The following is a 15,671-nucleotide window of genomic DNA, read 5'->3' on the forward strand; positions in this document are numbered from 1 at the left end:
ATTAGCAATCATGGACACCATGCTTTCACTCTTGGGTCTGTTCATAGCTTGCCTGAGGATTCCTTTTTTTTTTTTTTTTTTTGTCTGAGGATTCTTACAGGCTTCCTACAGTTTCTGTGAGCCCTGTCTGCCCAGACATTTTCTTCCCACAGTGAAGGATGATGTGCCCCACTTTGTCCCCTGCACTGATTTTCCTACTTTGTTTCAAAGTCTGCACTCCTCCAATGCTACTGCTCCTGGCCCGTGCGCCTTCTGTGTCAAGCAATTTACTAAGAACACTGATTTTCTTTTATAAAGTAATCTCTATACCCAACGGGGGCTTGAATCATGCCCGGGAGATGCTCTACTGACCGAGCCAGCCAGGTGCCCCTGACTAAGCACATTTGTATGTTTCATTTAATCCTCTAAAATAACCCTTGGGGTGGATCTTATCCTCTCTTCTCTAATGAAGAAACTGAGATTCAGAGACATTAAGTAATTTGCCCAAGGAAGGTGGCAGAGCCAAACCTCAGCCTGCTTCTCTCTTTTCACTGTGCAGTTCTGGCATCTGTGACCACACTTTGTGGCCACAGTGGGGACCCTGGTTCCCTCCCCTGTGTTTGACTGAATCCCTAGCCCTCTGGCTTTGCTCATTCACTACACTCTGAAGACCAGTTGATCAGGTTTGCCCCTCACCAGGGTGCGAGCCCTTCCCAGCAGGACACTTCATTTCCATTTTTCCAGCAAGCTCACTAAGTGCTTTTAATGATGTTCAGTTCAAGCTATCTTGGCCTTCCTATCACTGTTCTCTGCTTAGTTGACAGTGCTTTTGCCCTTATTCTTTCATTAGCCAAGTGGACATGAAAAGGTGATGATGCTAGAGGAGATATGTGACATCTCATAACCTTGATATGACAGGGCCAGAGTTGGGAAGTACTAAAATCTGTGAGCCCTGCCCTCAGGCGGGTGGGATGATGGTGGTGGTGGCTCTGGGGCTTTAGTTCGTCTGCAGAGTACTGAGTCCTATTGAGTCGGGGGGCGGGGGGAAGAAAAGAACAAGATGAAGTGTATGTATGGAATGCTAGGAATATACAATTTAGGTTTACAACTAAAACGAGGGGTAAAAATAAATAAATAGGGGATCCCTGGGTAGCTCAGCGGTTTAGCGCCTGCCTTCGGTCCAGGGCATGATCCTGGAGTCCTGGAATCGAGTCCCACGTCGGGCTCCCTGCATGGAGCCTGCTTCTCCCTCTGCCTGTGTCTCTGCGTCTCTCTCTCTCTCTCTCTCTCTTTCTCTCTCTCTCTCTCTCATGAATGAATAAATAAAATCTCAAAAAACAATAAATGGGGCAACCCCGGTGGCTCAGCGGTTCAGCGCCGCCTTCAGCCCGGGGTGTGATCCTGGAGACCCGGGATCGAGTCCGGCATCGGGCTCCCTGCATGGAGCCTGCTTCTTCTTCTGCCTGTGTCTCTGCCTCTCTGTGTGTGTGTCTGTCATGAATAAATAAATACAATCTTAAAAAATAAAATAAATAAAGTAAAACATGCAGGGTAATTAGGAACTTTATGATTTTCTTTTAAAGATTTATTTATTGGGATCCCTGGGTGGCGCAGCGGTTTGGCGCCTGCCTTTGGCCCGGGGCGCGATCCTGGAGACCCGGGATCGAATCCCACGTCGGGCCCCCTGCATGGAGCCTGCTTCTCCCTCTGCCTGTGTCTCTGCCTCTCTCTCTCTCTCTGTGTGACTATCATGAATAAATAAATAAAATCTTAAAAAAAAAAGATTTATTTATTTGAGAGAAAGAGAGAAAGCAAAGGGAGCAAGAGAGAATGTGAGGGGGAGTAGAAGGAGAGGGAGAAGCAGGCTCCCTGATGAGCCAAGAGCCCAATGTGGGACTCCATCCATCCCAGGACCCTGGGACGTGACCTGAGCGGAAGGCAGATACCTTAACCGAGCCACCCAGATGCCCCTATGATTTTCTTACTTTCACAGGACAGAGTCACTCCTTAGACCATGAGGAACAAGAAGTACTTCCTTGGCACCTCACCTTGTACCAGGCAGTGGTCTGGAACTTTACCAACATTAACCATTTCAGGACCACAGCAACCCATGGAGGCAGGCACAATGATCACTTTTTTGTTTGTGTGTATTTTTCATATGAGAAAACAGAAGCAGAGAGAGGTAAAATAACTCGCCCCAGGCTTCTGAGTGGTCCTGCCCGGCCATCCATGTCCTTCACCAGCACACCACAAGGGCACACCAACTGACCCTGTCGTCATGCATTTGTAGAACACATCGCACAGGAGCAGGTGACTGAGCCTCCTGTGATATATGAAGGACACTAAATCTGCTCATATTGTTAGATGAATTCTTCCGCACACAGTGATAATGACTACATCCTGGCAGAATGACCTCACCTGATTCCCACTACGATATTGTTGTATCAATATTTGATATTGTTAAATTGTTATATGTTCTGGAAGGTGATTATTCTTGGTGAGGAGAAAAACAAATACAGGAAACAAAGGAAAAAATAAATGAAACAAATGAAAACACAAAGAGTTGCAATTGATCAAACCATTCAGTAAGAGGTACTGAGGCTGAAGGCAAAAACACAGAAATTGGGGCGCCTGGCTGCTTGATTTTTTTTTTAATATTTTATTTATTTATTCATGAGAGACACAGAGAGAGAGAGAGAAGCAGAGGGAGAAGCAGGCTCCAAGCCAGGAGCCTGATGTGGGACTTGATCTTGGGACTCCAGGATCACGCCCTGGGCCAAAGGCAGGTGCTAAACCACTGAGCCATCCAGGCATCCCTTGACTCTTGACTTCGGGTTGTAAGTTCGAGCCCCACGTTGGGTGTAGAGATTACTTTAAAAACTTAAAAAAATACTCATTGGATTTTTTTTAAATTATTTTTTTCTTTTTTAAGAGAGCACGAGCCGGTGGGAAGGGTCAAGAGGGAGACAGAAAGAATCCAAGCAGGCTCCATGATGGGTGTGGAGCCTGACATGGGTTCAATCCCTCGACCCTAAGATCATGACCTGTGTGAAACCAGGAGTGGGATGTTCAACTGACTGAGCCACCCAGGTGCCCCTTAAAAGTAAAATCTTTAAAAAAAAAAAAGCACACACAGATTTTTAAAAATTACCATGTAATCATAGCTCAATAAAAGGAAATTACATTTTCTAAAATATTTTATTTATTTGAGAGAGAGAGAGAGAACACACAGAAGGAGAGGGAGAAACAGACTCCCCACTAAACAGGGAGCCCCAAAGCAGGGCTCGATCCCAGGACCCTGAGATCATGACCTGACCCGAAGGCAGATGTTTAACTGACTGAGCCATCCAGGTGCCCCAATAAAAGGAAATTAGAACCAGATTTCCAAGTGACTTTTTTTTTTAAGATTTTTAAAATTTATTCATGAGAGCCACAGAGACACAGCAGAGGGAGAAGCAGGCTCCCTGCAATGAGCCCGATGTGGGACTCGACCCAGATCCCAGGATCATCCCCTAAGCCAAAGGCAGATGCTCAACCGCTGAGCCACCCAGGTGTCCCTCCAAGTGACTTTAACTTAAATGTTCAAATCAACTTACAGAAAATTATTTCTTTGAGGGGCACCTGGCTGTGTCAGTCTGAAGAGCATGTGACTCTTAATCTTGGGGTCATGAGTTCAAGCCCCATGTGGGATGCAGGGATGACTAAAAAAATAAACTTAAAAAAATTGTTTCTTTGAGTCTTATGATGCATTTGATAAAGATCTCCAGGATCTGAACTAAGCTAAGCCATAAATAAAGCTAACTGCAGATGAGAAAGACAAGGGCTGCCCTCATCAACTTTATCTTCAGATAAAGAGATGGAGGGATCCCTGGGTGGCGCAGCGGTTTGGCGCCTGCCTTTGGCCCAGGGCGTGATCCTGGAGACCCGGGATCGAATCCCACGTCGGGCTCCCAGTGCATGGAGCCTGCTTTTCCCTCTGCCTGTGTCTCTGCCTCTCTCTCTCTCTCTCCTCTCTCTCTGTGACTATCATAAATAAAAAAAAAAAAAAAAAAAAAAAAAAGAGATGGAAAAAGAAAGGCCATGTTTTGTGAGAATTAGAGAGAGAGAGAGAGAGAGAGAGAGAAATTTACTCAGTACTTATGTGGGCCAGATCTGTGCCAGGGGCTTGACACAAATTGATCGAACCCCTCTCCTATGGCAGATAAACAAACAGAAGCTCATGGAATGAGTAAGGGCAGGAGCCCTTTAGGACCTGTCTCTTTCTAATATATTCCTGGTCTATCGCTATAGGTTTGACTTCAAAAAATGATTAACTCAGGGTGAGCCTGGGTGGCTCAGCAGTTGAGCACCTGCCTTCAGTCCCAGGGTGTGATCCCGGAGTCCCAGATGGAGTCCCACATTGGGCTCCCTGCATGGAGCCTGCTTCTCTCTCTATGTCTCTGCCTCTCTCTGTGTGTGTCTCTCATGAATAAATGGATAAAATCTTTAAAAAAAAATTAACTCAGTTTGCACTATATACATGTCCAGTCTGTTATATACCTGAAATTGATCATGTTACATGTCAATTACATGTTTCCCCTCCCTCAAAAAAAAAGATTACCAACATATACTTTGGGTTTCTGGAGGTGCTCTGGTTACTACCCTAGAGGTGTCCCAACCCACTTCTAGCCTGGCAGTTTTGAACTGCATACAAAGAATCTTACCCTTTGAGAGAGGGAAAGGTTTTTTTCCAAGGGTTTTTTTTTTTAAATACCAATTCACAATAGGAAAGAACATTTTATATTGTGAGCCAATACACAGTATAGAGTATTTAACTGAAACAATGGTTCAGGAAACAGTATTTAGACTTGTTGCATGCGATGCTCTCACTTTCTTCTCTATTCCACTTTTATTTATTTTTAAAGTTTTTTTTTTTAATATTATATGTATTCATTCATGAGAGAGAGAGGGAGAGAGTCAGAGACACAGGCAGAGGGAGAGGGAAAAGCAGGCTCCATGCAGGGAGCCTGATGATGTGGGACTCGATCCGAGGACTCCAGATTCACGACCTGGGCTGAAGGCGGCGCTAAACCGTTGAGCCACCCAGGCGTCCCTCTGGTCCGTGTTTAAAATTATGTTGGTCTTGGGGTGCCCTGCTGGCTCAGTCAGAAGAGCGCACAACTCTTGATATCGGGGTCACGGCCTCGAGCCCCACCTTATATGTACAAATTACTAAAAAACAAACAAATAAATAAATAAACTAAAAATATATAGTCTGATTTCGTGGTCCAGTAGCGAGTTAAGACCTACAGATAGAAAAACATCATCTGGGGATCCTTGGGTGGCACAGCGGTTTAGCGCCTGCCTTCAACCCAGGGCGTGATTCTGGAGTCCCGGGATCGAGTCCTGCGTCGGGTTTCCTGCATGGAGTCCGCTTCTCTCTCTGCCTGTGTCTGTGTCTCTCATGAATAAATAAATAAAATCTTAAAAAGAAAGAAAAGAAAAACATCATCCTTGAGGATTTTGGTTGACCTGGAGACCTTTTTTTCTTATTTTACAAATGCAGAAATCTAGGCCCTAAAATGTGACTTCTTTACATTCACTCCGCTAATGAGTGTTGGATAGAGAACCTCAACCTGAAATTTGGTCTTTATGTCCAGTATTCTACTGAAGGCAGAATTTTACCAGAAGATTCAGAAATAAGAAACAAGAAAACCCAAATAGGAGCCTACCAGAGGAGAGACACAGGAGTGAAAAGACAAAGGATGCGCATTTAGTAGAATTCTCACCGCAGCTAAGACTGTCATTTCTGGGGCACCTGCTCTGGTGCCAGGTGGGGAGCAGGAACGGGGAAGTCAGAGGTGAAGACACTGGCTTGGCCTCCAGTGGGCTCCAGGTTTAGTAGAGGAGGTTCCATGTAAACAGATAAATTACAGCACAGAGTAATCAGAGGCAAGCTGGTGATGTAGGAAGCACAGCTGGAGGCCAGAGAGAAGAAATCTGGAGTGGAGGGAGGGGCTGGGGAGAGGGCACTTGCGATAGACGCTTGGTGAGAGGTGCAGGGGCAGGTGTGAATGAATGTCTTGAGGGTAGAAGATACTAGACGAGCAGAAGGCAGCAGGAGTGGCATGGGCAAACTGCAGGCCACTGCAGGGGCTGGCATGCGGGGCACTGGGGACAGGAGGGCAGGGGGTAGAGGGACCCCGTCTGCAATTGAGTGGGGTCACTCCTCTCGCGAGACTTTAGTTTCCTCACTTGAACAGTGAAGGGTGAACAGAGAAGCAATATTCACATTTGCTTTTGTGCTAAAGCCCTTTGTTCAAATGAAGCCACCGGCATACACAAGGAGATAGAGATTTTTTTTTTCTTAGCAGGAAACAGATCTGCCATTGTTTGGAAAAACATTTTGAAACATCCAGGATGGGCGGGAAGAGGCGGATTCCTCCCACCCCACCCCACCCCCGGTGGGATTTTGCATCAGAACTTAAACCGCTTTGTCTGGGAGAGGAAGTAGTTCTCAGGTCGGAGCCGGGGAGGAGCAGAGCCAGGGGCCTGGTGTGGGGGGCGAGTGTCAGAGCTCCCACTGCCTCTGCTGGGGCCCCTACCTCCGCTCTTACCACCCACCCCCACCGCGCCCCATTCTCCACTTCTATCTATCTATCTATCTATCTATCTATCTATCTATCTATCTATCATCTATCTTCATCATCATCATCATCATCATCATCATCATCATCTATCTATTTTAAAAAATATTTATTTGAGGGCAGCCCGGGTGGCTCAGAGGTTGAGAACCTCCCTTCGGCCCAGGGCGTGATCCTGGGGTCCAGGGATCGAGTCCCACGTGGGCTTCCTGCAGGAACCTGCTTCTCCCTCTGCCTGTGTTTCTGCTCTCTGTGTCTCTCATGAATAGATAAATAAAATCTTTTAAAAAATAAAAATAAAAAAATAAATATTTATTTGAGAGAGAGAGCGCGAGGGAAAGACAGAGAGGGGAGGACAGGGACCAGCAGACTCCGCCCAGCTCAGAGCGGGAGGTGGGGCTCGAACCTCCCACCCCAGATCATGACCTGAGGGAAACCAAGACTCTCAGGCTGACCTCACTGAGTCACCCAGGCGTCCCTGCATTCTCCAGTTTTATTTTTATTTATTTTTTAAAAAAGATTATTTATTTATTTATTCATGAGAGACACAGAGAGAGAGAGGGGCAGAGACACAGGCAGAGGGAGAAGCAGGATCCATGCAGGGAACCTGTCGTGGGACTGGATCCCGGGACTCCAGGATCACACCCTGGGCTGAAGGTGATGCTAAACCACTGAGCCACCCGGGCTGCCCTCATTCTCCAGTTTTAAAAAGCAACCCCCCCCAAAAAAAAAAAAAAAGCAAAACCCCTCAGGCGCCTGGGTGGTTCAGTGGTTGAGTGTCTGCCTTTGGCTCAGGGAGTGATCCTGGGGTCCTGGGATGGAGTCCCCCACAGACTCCCACAGGGAATCTACTACTCCCTCTGCCCACATCTCTGCCTCTCTCTGTGTGTCCCTCATGAATAGATAAATAAAAATCTTTAAAAAAGAAAAAAAAAAAGGTAAGATCCCTCGACGGCTCCCCTCACCATCAGGAGGAATCCAAACTCCTGACCAGGCCTCTCAGGCCCCGCACCATCTGCCCCCTGTCTGCTGTCCACACCTCCCTCTCCACCCTCATGACTTCCACACTTACACCAGCCCCTGCTCCCCTGCACACAGTTCCACACACTCACTGCTTGCACGCCCACTTGGGGCTTTGGCACTCAGGCCTTCACCAGGCCCAGTCTACCCCCAAACATCTGTTCTTTCCATCGCTTCAGTCAGGTCTTAGTCTTCATCAATGTTACCTGAGGAGGGAGGCCCCCCAGGCAGCAGAGCAGCCTTTCCAGCCCAGCTCCCAGCTCCCTCTGCTTTGTGTACTTCCTCAGGCCTGTCATGTGCTAACAGTTGTTCCATTGTCTGACAGCACCCCCACCCCCCATCCCAGTCCTTGGAGCAAAAGCTCCTGAGGGGAGTGTGTGACTCAACTCTTCCTTGGTGGCTGTCTCTCCAACATCTAGAACATTGCCTCCAACATACAGATGCTCCACAAACGTGTAAGTTGCTTTGCCAGGGGGGCAGAGAAGACGGAGAGAATGTAAGCTGCCCTGCAACAGTAGAAAGCTTGGGAGGCTTTGGACTTTCACTACCTGTAGGATGGGAACAGTGACCCTATTGCCTGTAGGTTGGGGGTAGGGGTGACCCACTGCCTGTAGAAGGGGGACAGGGACAACCCCCACTGCCTGTAGGACTAAGGCAGGTAGGCCCCCAGCAGACACATGGGTAAAATGTGAAAAATTCAAACAGGAGTTAATGAAGTGGAAGTAGAGGTGAGGTCTGGAGTCCCAATGCCTCCACCATCTTCCTTCCTCTTGACTCTTTCGGCACCAAATCAGAGCAAACCCTGGATGTCCCCACATGAGCTGCACAATGACCTATGTGGTTGGGACCGACAGAGGATGAGCCCTGACCCTCTCCCACTGGAAGGAAGGCCTCTCTTGCCCTCTGGAGAGGGGCTGGAGAGCTGGCTGTGGGAACACAGGGAGCAGTCTGTAGGGATGGGAAAACTCTGGCTCTCTGCTTAGGTGGGGTCAGTGTGATGGGGGAACAGAGGACTAGCTGAGGACAAAGCACAAGCCGGGAGCAGCACATTGACAAATCCTTGAAACAGGCAGTGGAGCATTCTTCTACCACTCAGCTGACTCCAAGTTAATACTTTGCTAAGGGCAAAAGGCAATCTTTGCCCACCCCCCAGGATCCTGTAAGTCTACTTTAACATATAAAAATTCCTTTAGAAATTTCCTTTATCTGGGTGCCTTCGGCTTGGGGCTTGATCCTGGAGACCCAGGATCCCACGCCGGGCTCCCTGCATGGAGCCTACTTCTCCCTCTGCCTGTGTCTCTGCCTCTCTTCTCTCTGTGTCTCTCATGAATGAATAAATAAAATCTTAAAAAAAAAAAAGAAATTTCCTTTATCTCTAAACCCCCAAGATTTTTGTTAGCAATCATCCCCCAAGCATGTGGCCCACCATATACATCTGAAGGGTTTCATGACTCAGGTTTTATTAGTTGGTAATAAATGACCTTTCCCCAACAATAGCTAGCCCCCTCAGGGTCCTGGAAACGTTGCTTCCAAAGTTCCTTAGAGAGGATGCTATCCCCAAACCCCTCCCAACTCCCAGGTATATAATCAGCCACTCTTCACAGGCCCTGGGCAACAGCTTTTCCTACCCAGCTCTTCCTACCCACGGATCCTGTCCCTTTGTTTTAATAAAATCACCATTTTTCACCAAAGATGTCTCAAGAATTCTTTCTTGGTCGTCGGCTCAGGTCCTAACCTATATTCCAGAACTTCATTAAGTGCATCAGATAAACCCATGACAAGTGTAGGGGCCTCTGTTATGAGGATCCCAGTGCATCATGCATGGAAATGCGAGGGCATTCTCCCTAAGCATTCACCTCAGACCTCTGAGGCCATCTTTAATATTGGTGTTTGGTTGCATCCTGTAGGATATATTCCTAATAAGGAAGAGGAGAGAGACAACAGTAAGAGAAGAGACAGAGGAAAGAGAGTTTGGGGGAGGAAGAGAGGCAAAGAGAAGAGGTAGAAGGAAAAACCACAGAGAGAATATAAAGAAAAATCCTCAGAGCAGTAGACATGGGGGAAAAATTAAGACACAGAATCAGGAAACAAAGGAAAACCAGAGAGGACAAGAGACAAAACAGAACATCTGGAATGAAGGAAAAGTATGTCAGCAGGACAGGCTTCTTTTGAACTTGGAGAAGTGAGGTCAGACACGGTGTCCCTGGCTGCCCTCCTGGTTCAGCAATCTCCAGAAGAGCCCTGTCCTATTTCCGGCTTCTTAGGGTGGGGTTCCCTTGCTTTCTTGGGAGGAGCTCTCAGTCCTAGATGGTGAGCCTGTGATGGGTGGGTGCTTTGTGTGTCCAACTACTAGTCATTAATAACCAAGGTTAATGACTCCAGCCCCTCCCGGAGCTCCATCCTTCTGTCTGCTTGGGAGGACCTGCTGACCCAGAGGGTCAAAGAGCCAGTCCTAGAGGGGTCAGGAAGCAGGACTCAGGAGTCCATCCTAGGGATGTAGGTGGAAAGGAATGCCTCCAAAGAGAAGAAATCTATGACATCAATCCGGGAGGCATTTCAGACCTACAGGAAAGAGCAATTGTCCTGTGTGGGCTGTAACCCCCAGAAGATTCAGCTGTGGCTCCCAGGAGTCCTGGGGTCCTGAGCAGAACTGCCCCCAAGGAGGACCTGGCTACTTTTACTTCCTTAGCTTCCCACGTGCCCTCTGGACTGACTGTCTGTTCCCAAGAGGGGGATCTACAGGTGTTCAGTGTCCACCGGCAACACCAATGTTACCTTTTTTTTTAAAGACTTTATTTATTCATGAGAGACACACAGAGAGAGGCAGAGACATAGGCAGAGGGAGAAGCAGGTTCCTCGCAGGGAGCCTGATGCAGGACTCGATCCCAGGACCCCGGGATCAAGCCCTGAGCCAAAGGCAGACACTCAACCACTGAGCCACCCAGGTGCCCCCTCTGTTACCTTACCGTTCTCAGAAAAGGTTTGTGAACAGTCTGGCAGGTTGAGGATGGATAGATGGGGGAAGAAAAAAAAAGCAAACACAGCAAAATATTAACCATGGTAGAATTGACATGGTGGGTATATGGGTACTTGTACAATTCTTTCAATTTTTCTATCAATGTGGATTTTTTTTTCATATAAAGTAAAAAGGAGAGGGAAAAAATTGGAATATAGTAGGCACTCCTAAGTATGGAACATTGGGAGTGTAATCCCTCTCCAAGAGAATCTATATTTCAAATGCCCTGAAAGGACAATGTTTTTCTTGAAAGATGACATATTACAGGTGAGAGCACCTGCAGAACACCCAAATAGGGGAGGGAATCTTAGACCACACCCAGAAGTGATTAGTAACTTAGCCCACCCAAAGCTGATGGTCCTTTCGGTTGGTGACCTTTTCTCAAGTTTATCCTGCCTGTCCGTCCTGAGATATGGCCTTGGCCCCGAGTACCCCACCCTGTGATCTGTCACCCTTGGGGGGAGAGGCCGGATAAGATATTCCGGACCCTGCTTGACAACTGATCCTCAGAGGTTGATCATATTTGCTCAGGAGGTGAGGTTCACACGATAAAGAGCAGGAGGAGGGCTCGGACCTGGTATAAAAGATCTGAAAGTTTCAGGGGGGTTACTTTGCACCTGAAACTGCCAGGTGAGGGGTGACAGAGGCCTGAGCTAAGAGGTGACAGGGATGGCCGGGTTCAAATTAAGGGGAATTCAGGCTGAGCCAGACAGGCACCTACTTGGATTGGGTGGCAAGAGAAACCTGCGGGTCAGCTAACTGGGGCTTCTGTATCTGAGTGAGGTGCAAAGATATCTGGGTCTCAGTGGAAGGACTGGGGATGTCTGGGATGCTCGGGGGAATCAATGTGGCCAGATTTGTGTTAGTGGAGAAAGAATGATGACAAATAGAGCAGGCATCTGGAATCTAATATCTGGAGCTGGTCCAAACACCTTCTGCAATCTCTATCCACCTCTGCCTGAACTGCTCTGATGCTGGTGGTGGCAGTCTCCTCTATCACCACCTCTACTCCCCAGGTGTCACAGAGATGCACCTCTAAAATGCTCCTTTCCTTCTGATCTGAGATCAGCAGGAAGCTAGAAGTTTGAACTCTGCCCAGATGTCCCCCCACGCCAGGCCCATCCCTTACAGGCAGATTTCAGTTAGGTTTTGCTCAGACTCCTGGTTTGGTAAACTCAGCCATCTCTATGATTTGGAGATGGTCTCTACTTCTTTGAAAATGCTTTTCCTGCTTTGTGGCAGGAGGGATCAGGACTTAACACAGCTTGGTCCAGATAGAGGGTTAGGATTGATCTTCTGATCTGGGATGGAAGAAGGGAGTTGGCTCCCTCTGGACCAGGGACGACAGAGGGGTTAAGGACAGAAGACAGTCGGCCAAGAGCAGGACTAGAGATTAGGGACAATCCTTTCTAAGCCCAAGACTGGGTCAGTGAAGTCTGAGTTGAAGACAAAGAAGGCTGACACTCAGCTGGAGGTCAGTGAAACCTGAGTAAATGAAAGCCAAAGAAAAAAAGCTAAACCTTGACTTTCTCCTTATTTCCACTCCAGCCCCAGAATGTTGACCATTGCTCTTCTGGCCCTACTCTGTGCATCAGCCTCGGCCAATGCCAGTAAGTGAGAAGCCAGGAACCCAGCATAGTGTCATGGGAAGGCAGCCTCCTGCATTGCTGGTGGCCAAGGCTTTCAGAGGCTGGCTCGGAGTGGTGGGCACTGAGCTGTGGGAGGTGGTGGTGGGGAAACTGAGCTTTTGAGATTTCTCCCTTCAACTCCTACTGTCCCCTCCAGTTCAGGCTAGGTCCTCCTCATACAATGGAGAGTATGGAGGTGGTGGAGGGGAGCGATTCTCCCATTCTGGCAACCAGCTGGAAGGCCCTATCACCGCCCTCCGTGTCCGGGTCAACAGATACTACATTGTAGGGTAAGATTCTTTGTGTTTCTGTGGTTTGGGGATCTGCTCTGATCTTGCTAAACTGGAAAGTTCTCAGTCACTTTGGGTCATGGCTGTTCCAGTCAACAAATCCCAGGGATAACATGATACGTGAAAGTTGTTAGAGGACAGGGATCTGAGGTCAGCTCTGCTAATAACCCTACAGCCCCCCAGCACACATGACCTCAGGCAAATCATAGGCCATAGCTGCTCAGGCACTTGGAAGCTGGCTAGTCGGGCCCCACCTGAGGTGTAAGCCCCCTCTGGCATCTTCCATCTTTGCTGACTCTCTCCAGACAATGTATAGCCTTCTAATCCTGGACTACACCCTGGAACAACAAAGTATCTTCCCTAACGAGAACTTTCCAGAAAGATCCCCCTGCTCCCTTTGTATTGGGGGTGGGGTGGGGTGGGCAGCACAGTGGGAATCTAGATTCCAAAATCAAGCTCCAACGCTGTCTGCTTGACTCTGGCTAGGCAATTTTTCCTTTCTGAGCCTCTGCATTTGTGGGCAAAGCGAGTTGAAGTTCCCTGTATGATCTCAAGGGCTCACTCACCCCTCACACACTGTGGAGTTGGCAGCAGACCTGTTGCCCCATCACCAGTCTGCAAGTCTCAGCAGGGAGGCGGGGAGGTCCTGAATTATGATCAGCCCAATGTCAGTCTTCCTTCCTTCCTCACCCTGCCCCTAGCCTCCAGGTGCGCTATGGCAAGGTATGGAGCGACTACGTGGGTGGCACCCAGGGAGATCTGGAAGAGATCTTCCTGCACCCCGGGGAGTCAGTGATCCAGGTGTCTGGCAAGTACAAGTACTACCTGAGGAAGCTGGTCTTCGTGACGGACAAGGGCCGCTACCTGCCTTTTGGGAAAGACACAGGCACGAGCTTCAACGCCGTCCCCTTGTACCCCAACACTGTGCTCCGATTCATCAGCGGCCGTGCTAGCTCCCTCATCAATGCCATTGGCCTGCACTGGGACGTCTACCCCAGTGACTGCAGCAGTTGCTGAGATCCAGCCTTCTCCAGGCCCTGCATTGCGGCGACGGGTATGGGAACCTCTTCACCACTAACTCCATCTGCAAGGCTCAATAAAGACAAAATAAAAGAACCTAGCTAAGGCTCGTGTGTGTGGGTGTGTGCAGCTGGAATCTGCCTCCTGACTCTGGCTGTGAACGAGCGAGCGAATCTCCTATCTGGCTGTCGGATGTCATTCTAGGGAAGAGTGGGAGGGAGAGGAGAGAGGTCTAAGAGTCCTGGGCTTTTCTTCCTAATTTATCAAGAGGAGATAAGATTAGGGCTTGTACCAACTCTTTTTTTCAAGGATAGCTCCTGAGACTTTACCCAAACTGGAGTCCTAAGGCTAAGGGCTGGCCTGGCTGGGGCTTGTCGCCAAAACCCCAGATGTTCCACTCCCTAGATCGCCTCTACCCTTGATAGTCCCTCTTCCTCAAAAGGCCCTCTTGACCTTAACTCACCTGCTATCTGTGACTGGCCTGGGCTATTTTCCTTTGTTCTTTCCCAGAATCCACCTGACTTCTGAAACTTGGCCTGTGTCAAGGACCTTGCCTGTTACTCCAGCCTTGTTCCTCCCCAACTTTGCCCAGAAGCACTAATGTCCTTGCTTAGTTTAGCTCACTCAGAACTGGGCTTCCTTCCCTAGGAAGCCACCACCTCCTCAACAGCTTCTACTCTGCCAATACCATCCTCAAAAACAGGCATTACAAGAGGGTAGATTTCCATCGTGGGTTTCTATGAACGTTCAGGGGAGGCAACAGAGTGGTTTCACAGATATAGCAAGGCTATAAAGTTGCTTTAGAAAGAATTCTTAGGACTCTAGCTCCCACTTCTAAGACTGTGACAGTTTTTTTTTTTTTTTTCTTTGTCTTTTGGTGGTGGTGGCTAGGGGTGGGGGAAATCACTCCCTGCTACCAGTAGATGGATTCACATTGTGGGCAGTGCCAGAGTCACATTTCTTCCCCATCAGACAAAGACAACAATTATGTACACGTAATTTTAGAAAGAAGTATTAACATTATAGAAGCAACTCATGCCTAGCCTTTTTTTTTTTTTTTTTTAATTATTTATTTGATAGTCACAGAGAGAGAGGCAGAGGGAGAAGCAGGTTCCATGCACTGGGAGCTCGACGTGGGACTCGATCCCGGGTCTCCAGGATCGCGCCCTGGGCCAAAGGCAGGCGCTAAACCGCTGCGCCACCCAGGGATCCCCCATGCCTAGCTTTTTATAACAATTCCTTTATTTTTCTGAAACAATTCCATGTAATGGAATATTATATCACTGTGATTATTATTTTTTTAGATATAAAGCACATAAATGTCAGCTTTTTAAAGTGTGTCATTTCAGTGGTTATTAGTGCATTCATAGATTGTGCAATCATCACCTCTCTAATTCCAGGACACTGCCATCAGCTCAGAAAGAAGCCTCATCCCCATTAAGCAGTCACTTCCCATTCCTCTCCCAGCCCCATATAACCGCCCCTCTTGTTTTCTGTCTCTATGGCTTTGTCTATTCCCAACACTACATGTAGATGGAATCATACAATATTGTGGCCTTTTGTGTCTGGCTTTTCCCATTTAGCGTATTTTCCAGGTTTATCCATGTTGTAGCATGTGTTAGTACTCTGTTCCTCTGTATGGCTGAATCTGACAGATCAGATATCTGGTCCACTTCAGGCAGGCTTGAAGCCAGCGGGTTTCACATTGTGCCAGGGGGTAGGCACTGGCATTAAAGAGGCAGAAGCAGCACAAGAGGATGAAGTAATGGCATTCCTGACTTTTGTCCAGTCTACATATTAGGCTTTTGTACAAATTTTATTTAAAGAAAATATTTCTTTACTTATAAAATTCTAAGATTAAGATGAGCTAATCATACATTTATCAAATATTCTGCTAGGTATTTAGGAATACAAAGACCACTGAAAGTTTGGTTCTTCTCTTCTAGTCAAAGGGAAGACTTGGTGAAGGCAGGTGTGTGTATACACGTGCACACACGTGTATAGGGGCACCGTACTAGACTCAGGCCCCAGGTGATGCAGAAATATCAACACATGAGGCACCTGGGTGGCTCAGTGGTTGAGCATGTACCTTTGG

The 15,671-nt window shown here is 47.9% G+C and overlaps 2 protein-coding genes across 3 annotated transcripts in view; one reads left to right on the top strand and one right to left on the bottom strand.

The window, feature by feature from the left end:
* The window catches only part of C6H16orf54 (chromosome 6 C16orf54 homolog), a 40,918-nt gene that overhangs the window by 16,209 nt on the left and 9,038 nt on the right, over positions 1-15,671 (bottom strand). The gene's annotated exons all lie outside the window — the stretch shown is intronic.
* On the top strand, positions 12,096-13,682 carry ZG16 (zymogen granule protein 16). The gene is made up of 3 exons (XM_038539840.1): positions 12,096-12,248; positions 12,424-12,556; positions 13,258-13,682. Exons 1-3 carry the CDS (start codon positions 12,194-12,196, stop codon positions 13,571-13,573), a joined length of 504 nt encoding a protein of 167 aa, XP_038395768.1. The 5' UTR covers positions 12,096-12,193; the 3' UTR covers positions 13,574-13,682.

The sequence above is a fragment of the Canis lupus genome, chromosome 6 (genome assembly GCF_011100685.1).
Source record: "Canis lupus familiaris isolate Mischka breed German Shepherd chromosome 6, alternate assembly UU_Cfam_GSD_1.0, whole genome shotgun sequence".
Lineage (NCBI taxonomy): Eukaryota > Metazoa > Chordata > Mammalia > Carnivora > Canidae > Canis > Canis lupus.